This window comes from Stigmatopora nigra, chromosome 5 (genome assembly GCF_051989575.1).
Source record: "Stigmatopora nigra isolate UIUO_SnigA chromosome 5, RoL_Snig_1.1, whole genome shotgun sequence".
Lineage (NCBI taxonomy): Eukaryota > Metazoa > Chordata > Actinopteri > Syngnathiformes > Syngnathidae > Stigmatopora > Stigmatopora nigra.
In genome coordinates this window covers 9,860,570-9,879,316 of record NC_135512.1, presented here as the reverse complement: position 1 = coordinate 9,879,316, position 18,747 = coordinate 9,860,570, and the positions used below count along the sequence as shown (strand labels likewise).

General features: G+C 36.6%; 2 protein-coding genes across 3 annotated transcripts; one reads left to right on the top strand and one right to left on the bottom strand.

Moving 5' to 3' along the window:
• Positions 1-174: 174 nt before the first annotated feature.
• Positions 175-15,686, bottom strand: LOC144196445 (alkaline phosphatase-like). 2 transcript variants are annotated; one of them, XM_077716631.1, is made up of 12 exons: positions 15,556-15,686; positions 10,114-10,386; positions 9,530-9,655; positions 6,266-6,381; positions 5,756-5,930; positions 5,165-5,337; positions 4,097-4,231; positions 3,921-3,996; positions 2,974-3,108; positions 2,458-2,649; positions 2,264-2,380; positions 175-921 (listed from the first exon to the last, which is right to left on the bottom strand). In XM_077716631.1, the coding sequence occupies exons 2-12, from the start codon at positions 10,205-10,207 to the stop codon at positions 647-649; spliced, it is 1,614 nt and encodes a 537-aa protein (XP_077572757.1). In that variant the 5' UTR covers positions 10,208-10,386; positions 15,556-15,686; the 3' UTR covers positions 175-646. The 2 variants fall into 2 exon arrangements, with proteins under 2 accessions (XP_077572757.1, XP_077572756.1); XM_077716630.1 differs by lacking the exon at positions 15,556-15,686 and adding an exon at positions 15,184-15,217.
• srek1ip1 (SREK1-interacting protein 1) lies at positions 15,215-17,193 on the top strand. Its single transcript, XM_077716632.1, has 5 exons — positions 15,215-15,366; positions 15,644-15,691; positions 15,913-16,047; positions 16,266-16,338; positions 16,611-17,193. The coding sequence occupies exons 1-5, from the start codon at positions 15,354-15,356 to the stop codon at positions 16,840-16,842; spliced, it is 501 nt and encodes a 166-aa protein (XP_077572758.1). The 5' UTR covers positions 15,215-15,353; the 3' UTR covers positions 16,843-17,193.
• Positions 17,194-18,747: the final 1,554 nt, after the last annotated feature.

Here is an 18,747-nt window from a genome sequence, read left to right as displayed (position 1 = left end):
TACTTGACTACATAAACAATAATAGAGAACATCCAAGCTCAGGTAGCATTATTAAAGAGTCAGGCATCATTGATGTTTTTTTTTATAGCAAACATTTGGCAAAAACTGTATAAAAATACATTTTGTATACAAAATACATTCATGTACAATGAAAACAGATAAGTAACAGCAACTTGGACAACAGAAAATGTAACTCTGGCGCCTCAGTAAACAAAACTATCCTAAAGATATACAGTACCATTATATATTCTTAAAATACTAACGTTTTAGTACTTGAAATCGCAAGATGCGCTTTGGGTTTAGAGTCCAGTCATCTATACAGTGTCAAGATAAAGCTTCTACAAACTGAACAACCTCCCTGTTGCCTTCATGTTGTTTTGTAAAAATGTAAAAATGAGAGTTGGACATAAACCTGTCTATCACATTTTAGTTACCCGCATATGGCCCTCCATATTTTGGTTAATCTTGTTTGTGAAATGGCACATTGGGCTGCATAGTTGCTTGAATTTTAAAATGAGAGCGCATTATATATACTTTACGCTATTTTTTAATTGCCAAAATATCAACTGGAAGGATACTTTGTGTTGCACTGTTATATGTATACATATTATATGTACTATGTGTGTCAAATCTATGTGTCTGGATGTCATCTGGAGACCCAAAGGAAGCCAATTAGTCCAAATATTAGGTTTGAGGGTGTTGTCACACATGCAGCGGATGTATGAGAATGAGGGGGAGGCGGACAGTCGGTGTAGGGTTCCAAACAGGCAGCGTAGGCCATAACATGAGCCACATAATTCTGTTCTTTCACTCCATGGAAGAGGTGAGCCATGGGGCCTTTGGCATATATGGCAACATCCTCACCGCCATGTGTCTCAGCGTCAAGAGGGACGGCGGCTTGCTGCATGTACTCCTCATCATCTGGCAATTAAAAGAAAAAGGAGGAGAATGTAACTGAGCTCTAACCTCATGAAACCACCACTACCACCACAAGAAAATGCTTAAAACACCATAAAACTTTCGGCCTTGAGTCAAGATCTAGCTTTTTCCAGTAAGAAAACAAACTGCTTAACCTTTCAACCATAATTGTGAGGCTTATTTGCCAGGGCAAGTGTAATTGATTCCAGCACGATTCATTCAATCTCTTAGCACATATCTTGATGCCAGTCAGTCATTTTAAACGCAACACATATTTTTAGACACGCATCACAGCTGTCTTCACCTGTGGCCTGCATACTATATACAGAATATATTTTTAAAGCATATTCATAAAACTTCCACTAATAAGGTGCTTCTTTTACTAAGTGTTGTTATAAGGGTTCGCCAGACCTGTCCATTTATAGAAATCAATCCCTCAATTGTACTATTCATAAATTACCCCATGTGTTGTACTAGTCAAAATATATTTCACTATGGCTTTGTTGATATAAACAAAACGTAGGGTTAGTAAAGCTAATTCATCCCAAGAAAGACAAATATACATAGACCATATAACGCAACGACTGAGTTAAATGGTGGTGAACAGAAGAAGGAAAAATGGATCAGTGCTTGTATAGAGTTCAACAGTTCTACAGAAGAAAATCAAGAAACAAAACCAGAGTTTAGTTATATCCAACGGCATTCAAAACTAGTTGCTCCAATCTCAGATAATTATTATTCTTAGCCTAACATATTTTTGCATAGTTTGTCAACTCTAATTTTTAAAATGGTATCATCAGACAAGATCATATCTGTAACGATAATTGAGCTTCTTTTATTAGCTGGGTCAAATTATTTTAATCCTACCTGGCATTGTATAAATGAGTGATTTTGGGACTAAACATGTTTTTTTTTTTTACTGTTCTGTCTTTTAAGTTGAAATTATTTCCAACTCATACGACCATTTCTAGAGCTTTGGCGCTAAGTCAAACCAAGGACAGCCTTTGAAGATCAATCAGCATTTCATGACCCAACAAGAGACTGGGCAAAACTAGCATCCATGGCAGAGTTATGGGGCAAAAACCACTGCTGGAATATAGTCTGATATTCACATTTGTTTGATGGTCTTAAACATAGAGTTAAGCTTTGGAAAATAAGTTGGCATATGGTCTTTCCAAGTGATTCACAAAGATGAGTTTGAGAAGAAACAGAACAGGGCACAAGGAATCCTACAAATATTATAGCTAAACTTGTGTGTCCTAGTGATTAAAAGCAAACTATAATTAAATCAATATAGTCAAGCATGTAGAAATTCTGCATCTGAAAGTTATTATCATGTCCTTACAGTAATCCACCATGGTGATGTTCCCTCTGGTTCCATTTATATGTACATAACCAGGGCCATTTGCGTACAGGATGCTGGTAAAAGGCATTTGGTCATCTGCTTTTTTTGGTGCAAGCCCTGGATATAAAAAAAAGATGGTAAATTACAATAATAATATATTGGTCAAAGAGAACATGACTTTAAATTACTCATACCAAAAATCGGGTTTCCTCGGGGTGTGTTGCCACCAAAAGTGAAGACATGTGAGTGGTCAGCAGTGACAACAGTCAATGTATCAGATTCTTTAGTAAGCTGTGACGCTCGTTCAATTGCTCGGTCAAACATCACAGCCTCCGTTAGTGCCAGTTTAGCGATGCCATCATGGTGTCCATGATCAATTCTTCCTCGTATTGGGAAAGAAGAGAAATAAATGTTACAGTTGTTGATGATTTTGAAGTAATATTTTCTAGTTCTTTGTCTGTAATTTTACAGTCACGTTATGGCTATAGAATAAATAAAAGGAATGGAATTCTCCCAAATGTCTGGTTAAAACAAACAATTAAAATTTCTAGGAAACTTTGAGTTTGTGATAAGGTGACATGAGATATTAATGGAATGATATATGTCCCATTTCTTCTCTCTATGGCGCAATATATTCTGTTTCTGTATACAAGTATATTGCTTTGATTTTATCTTAACAAATCTTTCCGCTACTAATATAATGTACTCATCTTCCACAAAAAGAAAATAGCCTTTTGGATTCTTGCTGAGTATTTGAATGGCTTTCTCCGTCATCTCAACAATAGAAGGATCACGGGAGGTATTTCGAAAAACCTCAAATCTCATATCCTTTGGCTCAAACAGACCTGGGTAGAAAGTGGGATAGAAAATGCATTTGAGAATAGTCTTTCAAATAATCCATCATACACACACATTTTAGACCCTGAAAGAATAATACAGCAACAAAAAGGGTGAGCTCATTCGGAGTGATATGTTTGCATTTCGAAAAAGGTTTAAGTGGTGGAAACATGAGACAGTAAAGGGAGTGGTAGGAAAAACATCTTGTAAATAGAGTAATTGCTAACAGGTGACTATCGCAGGGTTTTGCTGCAAATGGCAAGTTGTTCACAGGCAAGAACAATGAGTGTTAATCAAATTGTTGGAGCTATGTTGATAATTTAGCAACACTTTTATAACAAATGTATTTGATATGAACAACTTGTGATCTGTACTTCAAGCCACCGAGCAATGAATCTTTAAATAGTTATGGATAAGTGACAATTATCCATTTTCTGCTTGTACAAATGCAAAATACAGCTTTGACTTTCACAAAAATGGTGATTTAACACAACCTTTTGCCTGTTACCTTTTCGTCAACATTTACATGAAATTGCTGTGAAACTGTCTCAGAGAGAGATATGATGACTGCACTATGCATTCAGATCAGAAAAAAATGTGTCCGTGAGTTCTTATCAAAATAGTTAGTAATTAATGACAGACAGCCATCAATGTACGGCACTTTGATGACTTCATATAACTGTTACGATGACATTTGATGATAAGATGGACTTGTCATTATAAGCAACTAGATAAACTGGAAATAGACATGCAAATATTATTCTGTTATCATACGGTACTATAACCTTACATATGAATTAGCAGATTAAAATGTAATCACCCATGAGCCGGTCAGTAGTTTTAATGTTTATTTTGTCAAACTCCCTCCTGTGCCAAACATAGTGTGACTTCTTGTTCTGTAAAAAAAAAAAAAAAAAAGATTGCACATAAGTATAGAACAATATCTAATCTCATGTGTTTGAATTTAATTTTTAAAGACTTGAAAAATAAGCCTACTGGTTTGGCCTTCAACCAGACATCTATGAGGTTCCTCCGGTCTTTGCGGTCTCCCTTGCGAGAGTTAGAAGTTGGATATTCAGGGTCAGTGGTGCCTTTTGGTGTCATATACATCCTACCACCCCCCAAGATCACCTTAAAGAGACACCAAGAGTCATTATATACTACCCTTCAGAAAAAGTCTATTTAATATAACATGTTTAAATGCTATTACATGTAGTCATGCACAATAAACATGCAGTATAAATGTCATGTTTATGAGACTTCTATATAAAAGATGCCAATGACAACCATTGTCAACATTAGCCAAACAGGATTAACTGTCTTAGTCCAAAAGAAACCTCATAATTATTTTTCAATAAACAGTGGGTTTGATATTTAGTGACATGGCTTATTGCTATTCTGCTTTACGGTCAGTCATACATGGAAAACCCAAGGCAAAGAAACCAACATTTGACTGTAATTTGTCATGTAGAGGAGGGCAGAAGTTGGCACGCTAATGGACCATGAATGAGGCTTGCTGGATGACGTTAGTCAAAGGAGTATAGAGAGAGAGGATCAGCTGCTTTGAGGGGGAAAGCATTGAATCCCCAGCCGTTGTACTCTGGCTTTGGATCAGAGGCCAGAGATGTCAACTGAGCAAGACTTCACAAGCTGACTGAGCGCTGTCCAGTACTTTTCAGAATACTAATCTTTTTAAATTGTATGGAGTCAAGAAGAGCAGTGACAACGTGTATAATGCCCTGTAAGCCATTAAACAATCACTTCAGAATTATTACGTTTTTGCACATCGTCCACACTGTGCGGCTCCAATGTACGGATCATTTAATCTGACCAAAGTCCTTGCATGCATACTATAGTTTATGAAAAAGAACCATAAAATAATAAACATCCCCTGATTCCACTAAGCAGTAAAGCATGTACTATGTATATATTCTATAATGTTAATGTGATAAGATAAATCATTACACTAAAGAAGCAGATATAGGCCTGTGGAATCGTATGCCTTCCTCCAGGGAATTGTGCACTTTTCCTAAATATTTGGCAAAATAACAGAGATGATCTTACGTCAATGTCAACGTTGGTAACTAGTTGAGTGGCGATGTCCACACAGCCTTGATGACGTGCACTACTTGGAAGATCTGAATCACTGTACCAGCTACGACTGACTGAGTGTGCATAGGCAGCAGCTGGAGATGCATGCTGGACTCGAGTTGTAGTCACAATACCAACGGATTTACCTGGAAAATGGAAGACAAGACATGATTTGTTCATTTTCAAAAATTACAAACTATATTTTTCTTTTCTTCATGGCCTGGTACTTGAGTGTTTCTTACAATCATTATGAATATTATGAATGAATACTGAATCTTGGCTAAGTCAAGTAGTACTGGTCTCAAAGTACATGACATTTTAAAAGCAGATCGATAACATTGAAGCTGCAATTTAATCACCCTTTAAAGATTTGATCATCACTCACACACAATGATTTCCTCCTTTGTAATACGAACATTGAGCTATAATTGTTGTCCAGTGACAGGCTTATCAGATGGGTTTTTTTTTTATTCATCTTGTTATACAGATAAGAATCATATCACTTGAATCTGTTGAACTTTGTTCTGATACAGAGCACTGTCATTTCTATTATATAGCATTTACCTTTGGCTTTTGCACGTCGCAGTACTGAGTAGACCTCATTTCCAAAAGTGGTATTACATTCATAGGCCACTGCGTTGCCGCTCAGTCCAACAGTTTTGGCGTTGGCTTTCACTCCACAGTGGTAGGCTGTAGCTGTGCTTGCACTGTCTGCCACCTGCTTGTCTACACTGTAGGTCTGGTGAGAAAAAATATCAATTAAATATTCATTCATTCCTTTTCAGAACCGCTTAACCTCACAAGGGTCAGTGGGGCTGCTGGACGCTTATCCTCACAAGGGAGAAAGTATTTTTTTTTTAACTAAAAATATAATGAATACATGAAAATAATAGGCAATAGTTGGCTGGAATAGGCCAAAAATTATATATATATATATATATATATATATTTTTTAAATGCTAGTATTATTTTGGCCAATCAAAGGCATGTATGTCAGATATACCCACCCACTAGTACTTGTAATTGTATGAACAAAAACAGGAATGTAGTGTTAATATGTTGTTTTATTGTCACCTTAGAAAGTGCCACATATGGAAAAGTGTCCATTGCCAGTTCTGTCTCCTCCCCTGCATTTCCTTCCATTTGACCTTCAAGAATCCGAGCTGCTGACACGGTGGACACACCCATCCCTGAAAGACAATGATTGACAGGTTACTGTGCTTCTGCTTGATATTCTTTAGATTCATTTACTAATCTATCCACCAAGGGCTGCTTTGTTTAAATTGGAATAGAAAAACATCTATGTTTTGCATTATAAAAAAACAAATAACCACAAAAAAATAGATGAACGGCATTGCTGGTGGCAGGCTGAATACTCTCAATTCTCTATATATAGATGGAATTGTCGGTGTACTCCGCTTCCTGCCCATGGCTTGCTGCGATAGGCTCAGGCAAATCTGAGACCCTTGTAAGGACAATCAATACAGAAGAAGAATCAATGAATGAATTAATGCAAGTAAGTAGAGATACAGATTTTTTAAAATCTGATTATGGCCTATGGTCTAAACAGAATTGTGCATTTTTGCATTGTTTGTATTTTTAAATATCTATTTTTTTGGCCTTGCCTTTTAACCACCCAAGGTGTAAATTATTTCTTTCTATTCATGACGCTGACATTGTCAAAGTCTTTCTTTTGTGTATTATTGTATGTTAATGCACTTACTGACCCTTTAATGTTTCAAATGGTATTCTCTACTTGCAAGCATCCAAAAAATATATAAATATTTGTTTGAAGGGCTCAAGCTATTCCTATCAAATTGTGAAAAAATAATTTAACCATTTTCCAAGAAAATAATAGAATAAATGCCATCAAAATCAACTAAAACTGCAAATGGACCTGCACATTTATGTCTGTGGTTTTCACACAGAGCAGCATTTGGCAAGCATTACAACCCCCATTTAAAGAATAACTCCCATGTCAACATGTGCAATTTTCCACCAATTTTACACCTCAGTGCAACATCACCAAATGTTTTGCCAAGTACAGTATATTTTGTGTTTAACTCTTCCTTTTTTTGTTTTTTCCTTTGACAATTATAGAAATACATGGGGTTACATTATTTTCTTTGGTTATGAATTAACTCTCAAATATATTGGCAGTAAAGATAATCCTTTCACTTTTACTGTTTACTCTACCAAAGTGATTAGCATGTCCGTCAAACAGATCTGAGATCGAGGGTTCACTTCTTCCTGTGTGGAGTTCGCATGTCCTCCCTGGGTTTGTGTGGTATTATCTCCCACATCCCCAAAACATGCATGAGAGGCTAGTTAAACACTCTAAATTTCCCCTAGGTATGAGTGTGGGTGTGAATGGTTGTGCTTGGCTGGCGACCAATTCAGGGTGTCCCCCGCCTGCTGACCATACTTGGCTGGGATACACTCCAGCATCCCTCGCGACCTTTATTAGGACAAACGATATGGAAAATGAATGAGTATTCATCAATGTTGCATTAACTCCTATTTGTTTATCAACTACAATTGCACTGAATGGGTTAACCTCACCGAATTTACATTTGACTGACATTTTTAGGGGATTATTTGAACTATAGTTACATATGAATGTCTGCTTCTGAGTACAGACTCCTTTAATATTACGCAGAGATGGAACCTAACATAAAAATATAAAATATAAGCGAGAGGGGACTTTAAAAATGGAAAGACATGGTATAGACTTTGAAGAAGATGGAAAATCTGATCAAATCGGATCTGATAGACACATATTGGTCATCATCAATACCACCATTAAGAATTTCCAAAGAAACCACTAGTGTACAAAGTAACAGATGTCATATGGGTTCACTATGGAAAATAGTAGTACATGATGACAGAAACATTATAACAGTTGAAAAGAAAGACCCCAACATCTGTTAATAATATCAGCACTAACCTCTACGCAGTAAGAGGGATCACAATCTCCTATATACAGAAAACTTCATAAATTCACATACCAAGTGTGGTATGGAATATTCAATATGATGAAATAAGTATTAACCAACTATAGTAAACAACAAAGCATTGCAATCTGAAAAGTGTAGTAGCCTGTACTTGCAATTTTTATCTATTTCCTTTTATATAAAAGTTTAATTTTAAAGTCCACTACTATATGTTACTTGGTCATCAACAATTTAAGGAAAACAAACATCATTAAATACACCGTTCCAAATTTAATGGGAACATTTTCCCCCACTAGTTCTAGTCATCTCTTCAGTTGCATTGAATAAAGAGGTCACATCTTGCAGATCTAATCTGACAACCCTCGCTGCACTCATTGGCATTGCCATGCAAATTGTAACTTCATATCCTTAACTCCTACCAACAAATGGTTCTCATCCCTGACTGACGTAATATATCAAACTGTGACTTCAACCACAGGAAAAGTTAGGTTTTAGGATTAAAATTACCCAACTTCTTTCCTTTTTCCTTCTAATAACTGGTTTATATGACAGACATAAAAAAATAATATGGGTGGACAATTATGTAAACTAAGACTGAGCTGTCAAATGTATTTTATGCATTAAATATACATATTGAACCTCAACTACAATATTTGTAAAAGGATCGTTTTTCCTCCAGCATGACAGTTCCCCTGTGCATACAGCAAAGTCCGTAAAGATAGGCATGGATGAGTTTAATGTTGAGGAATTTGAGAGCTCTGAGACTAAACCCCATCGAATATATTTGAAATGAAAAAGAACATTGAATGTGTGAAAGAATTCTATGTACAGAAATAGTCATCTCTGATCATTTGAACCTATTTCACATTGATGTACTGCAAATTATTTCCACAAATGTATTTTAAATTGTAGTTTGTGTTCTTGTAGCATATTGAAAACTTGAAAAGTATAACCAACTTTGGTTTAGTTGTTGATCCAATGCTCAAGTGCTGAATCCAAAAGGTGTACATGAAATTTAGGTGTAACTTGGTGGGTTAGTCATTATACACGTTCCACCTTTGTATCCGCTCCATCAAGAATGATATCTATTGGAATTAATTCAATTAATCAGGGGACAGTAACAGTTGACCTCATATTGATTTGCACAATCTGTTACAAATGGTTGATCCAGGCTTTCAATTTCCCACTAAGTACATGAATGTGGCCGTCATATTCCAGTCTCATCCACTCAGTCCAACTTGACTGAGTACTACACCAATACACATAATCCTGCATCAAAATTTGCAAACTCTTGCAATCCATAATGGTATATTTTGAATCCACTTTTAAAAAGAACCGCATGGCCTGTGTGATAGAAAAAAATCTCTAGTAATAGGAAGAATACCATCTCCGAGGAACAAGATGATGTTTTTGGCCTGGTGCTCCAGGGGGCGGAGTCTCAATGCAGCATCCAACGTCTCCTTGGCCTTGGCATCCCAGTAGGCCGGTTCTCTTTCATGGTCGTAATAGGCTGTGAAGATGACCAAGAATGTGATACATGTGAGTGTAGAACATTGAGATGGATTTCAACAAAATTTGAGAGGACATCAGGAGTATTAGTGTTACACCTGTCGAGTTGGCATTGCTACACCTTTTTAACTAAATCATTTTGACTAATGTTTTATCCTACCCAGATTCCCTAGATTGTAACTGGAAATCAATTAAGAAGTTACAGTGTTTTCTATCCATTAAAAGATGATCAATAATAAAGAGAATTACTAACAATAAACCTGCCTCTGGTTTCCATACTTGTACCCATCTGCAGCTTTGCTGACTTTCCTCTCTGTTTATACACCTGAGTTCATGCATTCTGCTCTGAGGCTGTCCTCAAGCAAATTTCTATGTTGAGTTTACCTGTATACTTGCAAACACACAATGCCAGAAATAGTCCAACCACAGAGACTAATAGTATCCCTGTTGACTCCTCACCTTGGCTCTTCACAGCAGTCCAATTTGTTGCCAGCAACATAGTTCCCAGAAGAATTAGTGGGAGGTTCTGAGGCCAGCAATGTGGCGCCTGCATCCCTGGTGTGATGTGAACAGGAGGCTGGACACGACGGGTTTTCAGAGGAAAATGCCAAAACCAAAAAGGCAAAAATGCTTGGAGAGGGAGACCTGCCTTTTTAAAGCCTTGCTGGGTGTGTAGTAAGGAAGGGCCCTCGTCAGCTCATAGGCTCTGAGAGAATATCAGAGAGGGAGGAACTAGAGAGTAAAAGAGAGAGAGAGAAAAGAAGTGAGAGACCACACAGGAGTTCTGTAGCATGACAGCCCCTCTCCTCACTCGTTTATATTGTTTAAAAGGAGTTAGTACTTGAATGCAGTTCTCCCTCACTAATGTGAATGATATAAACTTGAATCAGCCCTTAATGTTGGTAAGGTCTACGAGCAGCACGCAACCGACTTGAATGAAAAATGGGTTGGAGAGAAAAGTGCTACACAGTTTTTGTTGGCCTCCACTACATTACGAATTCTAAGCATTTATTTTTTCCATCTCTTTCCCCTCTGTCTTCAATTGACAGTCCAAGCTATACTAGAGAACGATTTGGCCTTGATGTATTCTGCTTCATATGAGAGGAGAATTGTTTTCTGGCTTTGCATTTAAATGTTTAGCATTTTTAAGTCATAAGTTATCAGAGATTGCATAAATCCAGTAAAAAGAAGAGAAGGTTTTTCTCCTGCATGAGCATAAGAGTTAATATGTGAAATGAGGTGATTTTTAGCTCTTGTTCAACTGGGCTAGAGGTATCACATTTCAGGCAAACGACTCTCACCTCATGAATTTCATTATAGCGTCACTTCTTTTTTGCCAACCGCTCAGTCTTTGCCAATATGGCTTTATAGTTAGTCAAGTGCTTAATCAAAAGTGTTTGAAACTACTATACAGCTGCCATTTTGGGGGAGAGAAGCCAACACTACACTACATGAGCAGGGAATTAACACTGATAACAACATAAAGTAACTAGTAAAGGCACGATACTCTGTCCATTCGTCATTGCTTAGGCCCGGGGAGAAAGTCTAGATCATGCCAGCAAGGTGGAATTAGCTCCTTGCAAGATGAGTGCAAATAGCTGTTGGCTGTTTACACCGTAGCTCATCAATCAAGACCAAGGTGGATAAAGATAGTTATTATAGCAAATGTTAGAACTTGTTGAATGACAACAGCATTGGGAATTTTATCCAGTAGATTTCCAGCATTCAAAGCAAATTAATTTATCTTTTTTTTTCAATCTACCAAACTAAATCCCAATGGTGGACTTTCAGCTTATCCTCAATAATGTTGGAAAATGCAAAATTAAATTATTTTTTAATTGTTACCTACCTGTATTAAATTGAACACACAACAAAACAAGACATTAAATAAAATAATAATAATATATTTTTTTTATGAATCACTTTTTAATGTATTGATTGTAAAGTTTAAAAAGGCAACAATAGATAGCACATAATTTAAGAAATTACATTTAATTTTAAAGGAGATTGGTGACCAAAATCTGTGAGAGTCGTTTGCCTGAAATGTGTACTTTTTTTTCAGTAAAGATCTGTAAACAATAAAAACAGCATGCAACACCAAAGCATACAAAAGTATGGCACATGTTTTTCATTTAGCACCCAAAATATCATAAGTTATTTTTATCATTTACCTACAAGGAGCAATTTTTAAATAAAACAGTTTTAATGACCCGAATATAATCACCAAAAGTTTCTAGTGTATATAGATAATAAACTTAAAATGAGACAATGTTGGTTTAATTACAAGTCTTTGCAGACTGTAGGACCTTCTTTTCGAGATGGACCTTTACAGATGATAGATATTTTTTTCACAATCTAAAATAAAATACTGTCATAGAATAATTACACAATTTTAATTGTGATTGGGTATCAAGTAAGAGAAAAGGTGATGGAGTCCTGAAAAATAATATAATGATACTGCATATAAGTTAAATGGGCAAGTTTCTAAAGGTAAACACAATCATGTGGGGACGCGAGAGATTTTGAATCATTACACACATCTGTGCTGTACTTGACTGCCTCATATTATTTGCCTCACTCCTTCACCACTAAACTCTCTGCTTAGCGTAGATCTATCCACATCAAAGACCCTCATTACAGAGCTTTCACATTTGCAGAGAATTTCTGGAAGCAGCGGAAGGCCAGGGGGGAGACAGGCAGGTGGCGTATCATTGGGGAATGTGGATGAACTGCACCTTTCTTACATATCACCAATAGGGGAAAAAAAGTCTAAATACTACTGTTCAAATATGAAGTTTTTCGAATGTAAAGAAATGGGACAAATGTAAATCATTCCGAAACGGTTTTGTTGATGCCTCTATTGAAAGACACCCAAGAAAAAATATATTTATGGAAGAGGAAGAAAATGGGAGGAAAACGTGTGTTCAGATTTACATCCAAAACCTCCACACTGTAGGGCCCATCTGGAATTGAACCCTCAACCTCAGAACTGTGAGGCCACTAACCACTCACAACCATGCCGCTCTAATAGAAATAATTTTACATTTATGTAAGAAAGCAATAATTTAGTATTGGGAGAACAAATGGAGTAAGACAATTTAAATAAAAGGTTTCTTTTTCTCCTCTCAGTCTTAGTCCAAATAAATGAAAGTAAAACTCATGTACAATCATTTGTTGAGTGTAAATTTGGATTCCAGTGCCTGTTCTACTAGGCTTCTATTTACCCTACTGAGTACATGCCAAAACTAGTTTCCTGCATGGCCACCCAGTCTTGAGGATCATGCTGAGGGAGGAACATTGTGTCAAGTGGTCAGGAGACTACACACTCTGGCGCTTGAGGTCAGACAAGCGCTTATTTACATGTTGGAGGCTTGCTGAAATTTGGTGGGCCACGGTCCAAAGTCATCTTCCACCAAGTCTACCAGGTGCTAACCATACCTACTGAAATGAGTTCAGTTGGATCTGACATTTGATTTGCCCTATTGAGGATCACAATATATTTCATAGCATTTCACCAGAGCAAAAAACAAACGTCTTCATAGGCTGAGTACGTCGTGACCTACACCAGACCACCTATGATTTGTGTGTACTCGAGTTTTAACCAAATAGATCACATTGGCAACAGGGATGAAGCCATAATTTCAATGCTGCCAGGTGAAAAATCTTAGGGTCAAATCAGATTAAATTATTAAATGATCATCCTCATAAATTCAGTACTTTTCCTTTCTATTGTGACAAAAGAACCACCCAACCAATTTGTCAAACCATGGTTTTGCTTTCTACAAATTATTTTGAAAAGTACGAGACACAAATGCATTCTGAGGCTGTCTCAGTTGCATAATATTTGAATGGATATCAGAGCCAGGTCAAAGAAATGAGACTGAGGTCAAGATGAACCATATGAAGAATCACGAACACACAATGGAATGTTTTATCATTGGCCAATACACAACTGGTTTCTGAACAAACCTGTCAGCAGCTGCTAATCCAATGAACATATCATTTTGGAGACATCTTCTCCATAGCAATGGGATGCTACTCCAAGTATGTACAGAAAAAAAGAAGAAGGAGTGGTGAGAAAAAGTTATTCATCCCATTTACCATTTTGGGTCTATGAGTAATATGCTTGTTTTAAACTTTTGCTGTGATGGAAATGTGCAGGAAAAATACACTGAGGTATTGTGTATTAAACTCTATTTTGAGTTTGTGGTTAGGTTTTATGTAAGTAATGTAGGTAAGTAGGTTACACTGTCCGTTATATTTATTTTATTTTAACTTAATGACACGTTCAAATGTGTGGGCCTTGTGTGTGTGTGTGCAGGGGTGCTGACAACATTTTCCATCGGTCCTCTGACTCTTGCTGGCTTCAATTAACCTCCCCAGAAACCTGAACAGACTTAACTGGAAAAGCAATCAGGTACAGGACAAATATTTTTCCTAAAAACGTGAGGCATAATGATTTGATGGACAGTATTGGTCTACTCTTAATCTTAAAATAGAGACTAGAAAATGTTTATTAATCCCATTTTGAGCAAAGTTGTCAATAAACTTAAAAAGAAATGCTAGACTTGAGGTCTAAATCCTGAACACATGAGACATATTTACCATTTAAGCCTTTTAATTACAATAGTTCCACCCTTGTGAGGATAAGTGCTATGGAAAATGGATGAATGAATGAGTTCCACCCCCTCAAAGTAAAGTACTAATTTCACACAGATCCTGTATAAATATAGTATATCCAGATGGCTTTGTGGCCTACTGTCTTAGGGTGGAAAAGAGTCAATGTCAATAGTGTATGTTCCCCACCTGAATCCAGAGCCAGGAAGAAATAAACAGAGAAACCTCTCCCCACCCGACTACCCCCAACCGACAATTATGGCGTAAAATCTTCTTGTAATTGAATGTAAAAGTAAGAGCAGCAAAAATTACAAATAACAACAATGATAGTAAGACATAATCATTGTTTAAACCAGGTTGGACTTACTTTGTGAGGTACTAACCAATAAATGAGCTGTTGGAGGCTGATGATTCGGATTGGATAAGTTTTCAGCATTGTGTCGTATCAAAACAGTTATTAATTTTTTCACGCAGGGCGCAAAATTATCCAGGACTGCCTCTGATTATAGTTAAAATATGGCTCAAACAATTTGCAATTCTGGCATCAAGGGTTCCATCCCAGGTCCTGCTTTGTGTGGAGATTGCATGTTTCCCCAGGCTTGCGTGGGTTTTCTCAGGGTGCTCTGGTTTGTGGTCTGTGACTGTGAATCAGGTCAAATAAGACTTGATTATAAAATGTGCAAAGTGCGACACTTAGTGGTACGAGAACGTATTGCGTATTTGGCTTTGCACATTTTGCTTTCTCGTGGGCACGTTCATTATTTACAGACAATGGTTACGGCAGTAAGGTATAGCGTGCCTTTCTGCAAAAAAAAAACTATCAATCAATCCACAGAAAGTGAGTTTTAAACTCCAATAAAGCTAATCGTACATTTCATGAAGCTGGATTAATAGATTATTCGTCTCGTTTACCATTCAGCGTTGAAGTACCACAGTGAAAGACACACACGAGGCGGAACGTTTTGTTTTATACAAGGAACTAACATTTCTACCCGGTTCTATTTTGAGTAAGAACACGGACCATCAAGATGGTAGTTTTTGTGCTTTAGAAAAAATAAATCTGCACTTCCAAAACAGCGAAAATGGCGGTTCCTGGTATGTTTACTTTCGTAACTTTCTCTCTTACACATTTCTAATGTACTCCTATATATGTAAGCCTTTGCAGAGGTTTTTGATTTAAACTAGTAGTAAAAGGGAGACAGCCACAGATTCAAGTAGTATTCTAGTACATAATGCATTTAAAAACTATTCTGTATATTGTATTTGTGAATGGATTTGACTTACCCTTACAACGATCCAGAACTTTTTTACTTCTCTAATGCTATATTTTGTTGCAGCACTAAGTTCCTTCTATGTTTTCCTTTTAAATCAGGTCCAAATAAGGATACCATTAGAGCTGGATGCAAGAAATGCGGATATCGTAAGTATGCATTGGATCTAGTCTCTTTTAGCAGGTATTTGTGCCGGTATAAGTGAAGTTTATTTCCATTCTTATCACTAAACCTGAAGCTAAAAGAATATCTCTTTATTGTTTTGTTCTAATAGTAACTGTCAATGCCTTGACTGTTCATGTGTTGTGCATTCCATTCTTATACTTTGTGGAATGGTTGTCCAAACTATTTTTATTTTTTTATTTTATAGCGGGCCACTTGACCTTTGAGTGCAGAAATTTTGTCAGAGTTGACCCCCAGAAAGACATTGTTCTGGATGTAAGTAGCACAAGCACAGAGGAAAGTGAGGAAGAAGCGTTGGGTCGAAGCGGACAAAGTCGTCGAGGTGAGAGATCACATCCATTGCAGAAAAACAGCAGTTTTCATATGTATATGGAAATGATTAATTGGTTAATTGGTTATATAGGTACACGTTATTCTTTGGGTCTGCTCATAAAAGGTCCCACAATTTCTCATCTGTAACCTAACCACCACCCAAAAGGAACATTGACACATGTCACCAGTAGTCTGTAACCTATTTCTGACTGGCTTTCTCTTTTTTAGACGCTTCTGATGATGGTCGTAGAAAAGAGAGGCACAAGCAGAAGAAAAACAAGGAAAAGAAATTGAGAAAGAGGTAAAATATTTCCAAAGTGTTTAAAAAAAGTAGCTATTTTATTTCACGATTAAAAAAAAACTCCTCGTTGATAGTGACTTCAAGGAGTGCAATGCATTTGTTAGATTTTGTACTATAAAACTACTTGGGCAGACATCTTTGACTGCACTTGTTGCCTTCTAGATTAAAACAATACTAATAGCAGCTTAGTTGTAAGAAAAACAAACACATGCATTCATTTTTGACATTGTAATAATTTGCATTCCACTGACTCTTTTTGTTAACATTTCTAGATATTCTTCACCGTCAAGTGATGAACAAGCTACTAGAAAGAAAAAGAAACGGAGAAGGTCCATCTCTGCATCTGATGATGAGTTGCAAAGTAAGAAAAAAAAGCTGAAAAGCCACAAGAAGAAAAGTAAGAAGAACAAACGGGAGCATGGGAAGCATAAGAAGAAACAGGTAAAGAGGAAAAAGGAAAGCTCCTCTTCCTCCTCCAGCTCTAGTGAGTCCGACAACAACTGAACTGACTAGTTAATTTTTTTTCTTTCGTTTTTCATTCCATTAGCTTTCTCAACATAACTTAAACCGTACCATAAACTGGTCGAATGTACTGTTGCTTGGGGGTTTAAGAGTAGAAAGTGGTCCAGCTACACTGCAAAGGTGCAGCACGTCTTCTATTTTGATCTTGGAAACATTTTAAGTTACCTGGGAAAGGTGTGTAAAGCATAAGAGAAGCATTCTTATAAAATTAATCATTGTGCTTCTCTTTTTACTTGAACGGGAGCCTTTTTACTCAAATGCCTCCATTTGGAAGTTGTTGTCGCTTGTATGATACCTCTATAATCAATAAACAAGCAACTTTTTTAAACTAAACAGCACTCCTATTTGAGTAATAACTAATGTTCAGTTCCCATCTCACATTTACCATATTTTGGAGTTTGTCAAATAATAAGTGTATTTTTTTATTGAGACAAAATACACTGAGGAACTTTGCAAAGTAATTTCTGTAATTTAAAAAAAAAAAATAGGACAAAATAGTAATTATAATATTAAATCTCATATTCCTGAGTGACTCAGTCATTCATGATCTTCATCTAAGTTATCATTGTAGATATAAAACCTTAAACCCCTTTTCATTTTAGTGATAGAGATAGGACTAAATATAAGGACTAGAGTTCCGACGATGATACAGAAAATACTTTCCAACAGATGGCAGCAACTTGCAGTAATGAAGCCTTAACTAGTTACATTGCCAAAGTATGAAGACCCATTTGAATAGTTTCTCTGGCTTAAGCAGTTTGCCAAATCAACATTTTAAAAAATTAATGAGACTGTCCTTATTATTGTTGGACTTTTCTATTTATTTTCTTTACATTTCAACCAGGCTTCTCGAGTGTGTCTAGCAACAACAGGCAGTTTTTCCCTGTGCCTGTGTGGGTTTTCTCCAGGTACTCTGGTTTCCTCCCACATTCCAAAACCATACATGGTAGGCTGATTGAACCCTCAAATTGTCATCTTGTTACTTTCAATTGGCTGTAAAACAATTCATGGTGTATCCTGCTTTATCAGTACTTGATTCACCTGACTAAATTTAGCAAAGGTTCAATTAATAAAACAATGAAGATAATGCAGAAATGGAGGTTCTTCATTGGTGCAAATATTAAACTTTCATATATTAACTTTAGTTGTGTGTACTGTGTATTATCACCTCTAGATGATGTGCCTTAAACTCGATTTTGGAAATGAAATGGGTAGGACACCAATCCCAATTATGGAGTAACTATTACCTTAATTTGCCATTCCACCTAATATGAAGGAATGATTGATTGTATGTGTTTCTTTATTATCTCCGCTAAGGCTATAACATCCAACCAAAATAATTAGGGATACGTGATAATAAGAAATTACCATTTTAAAAAAACTAGATTCGATATTAAGTATGTTCTGGGGGTATGTATGTTGTACACATTGAAGTCTCGATTAGCCTTATGACTATCAATTCATGCATTGTGTTTATATACTACTTTCAAATCTTCATTTAATGAACTTTTTTATTGGAGAAAACTTCATAATGGCCCATATGGTAGGAGAACATGAACTGGGGCCCAAGTAGAACTGTTCATGGACCCACACTGAGCAAAACATGTGCTGTTTGTGCAACAACAACTAGTTCCCTTCAGCCCATTGGCTTTTATTGAGCCTTTTGGGCTGCACAGGGAAGAAAAGAGCAAATGACTCCCTGGAGGCATTTGCATGAAAATGAGATTTTCAAAGTCCCTTTGAAGAGAATTTAACAGCAGCAGTGCAGGCTCCATGCAAACATGGGTTTTTTAATATTATCTGTCAAATTGCTGACCAGAATGGCAAAGCCATTAACATTATGTGCTAATTCCATTATGATTACGTTTTCATATAGCTCAAAAGCAC

Bases quoted from the DNA above. Each gene is read 5' to 3' on its own strand.
- LOC144196445 (XM_077716631.1), bottom strand. From the start codon at position 10,207: ATGCAGGCGCCACATTGCTGGCCTCAGAACCTCCCACTAATTCTTCTG. The intron at 5,931-6,265 runs GTGACAATAAAA...TTTTCTCACCAG, and splicing joins CATATGTGGCACTTTCTAAG to ACCTACAGTGTAGACAAGCA. The intron at 3,109-3,920 runs GTGATTACATTT...CTTTCTACCCAG, and splicing joins AACTACTGACCGGCTCATGG to GTCTGTTTGAGCCAAAGGAT.
- srek1ip1 (XM_077716632.1), top strand. The intron at 16,048-16,265 runs GTGAGAGATCAC...TCTCTTTTTTAG, and splicing joins AAGCGGACAAAGTCGTCGAG to ACGCTTCTGATGATGGTCGT. The intron at 16,339-16,610 runs GTAAAATATTTC...TAACATTTCTAG, and splicing joins GAAAAGAAATTGAGAAAGAG to ATATTCTTCACCGTCAAGTG.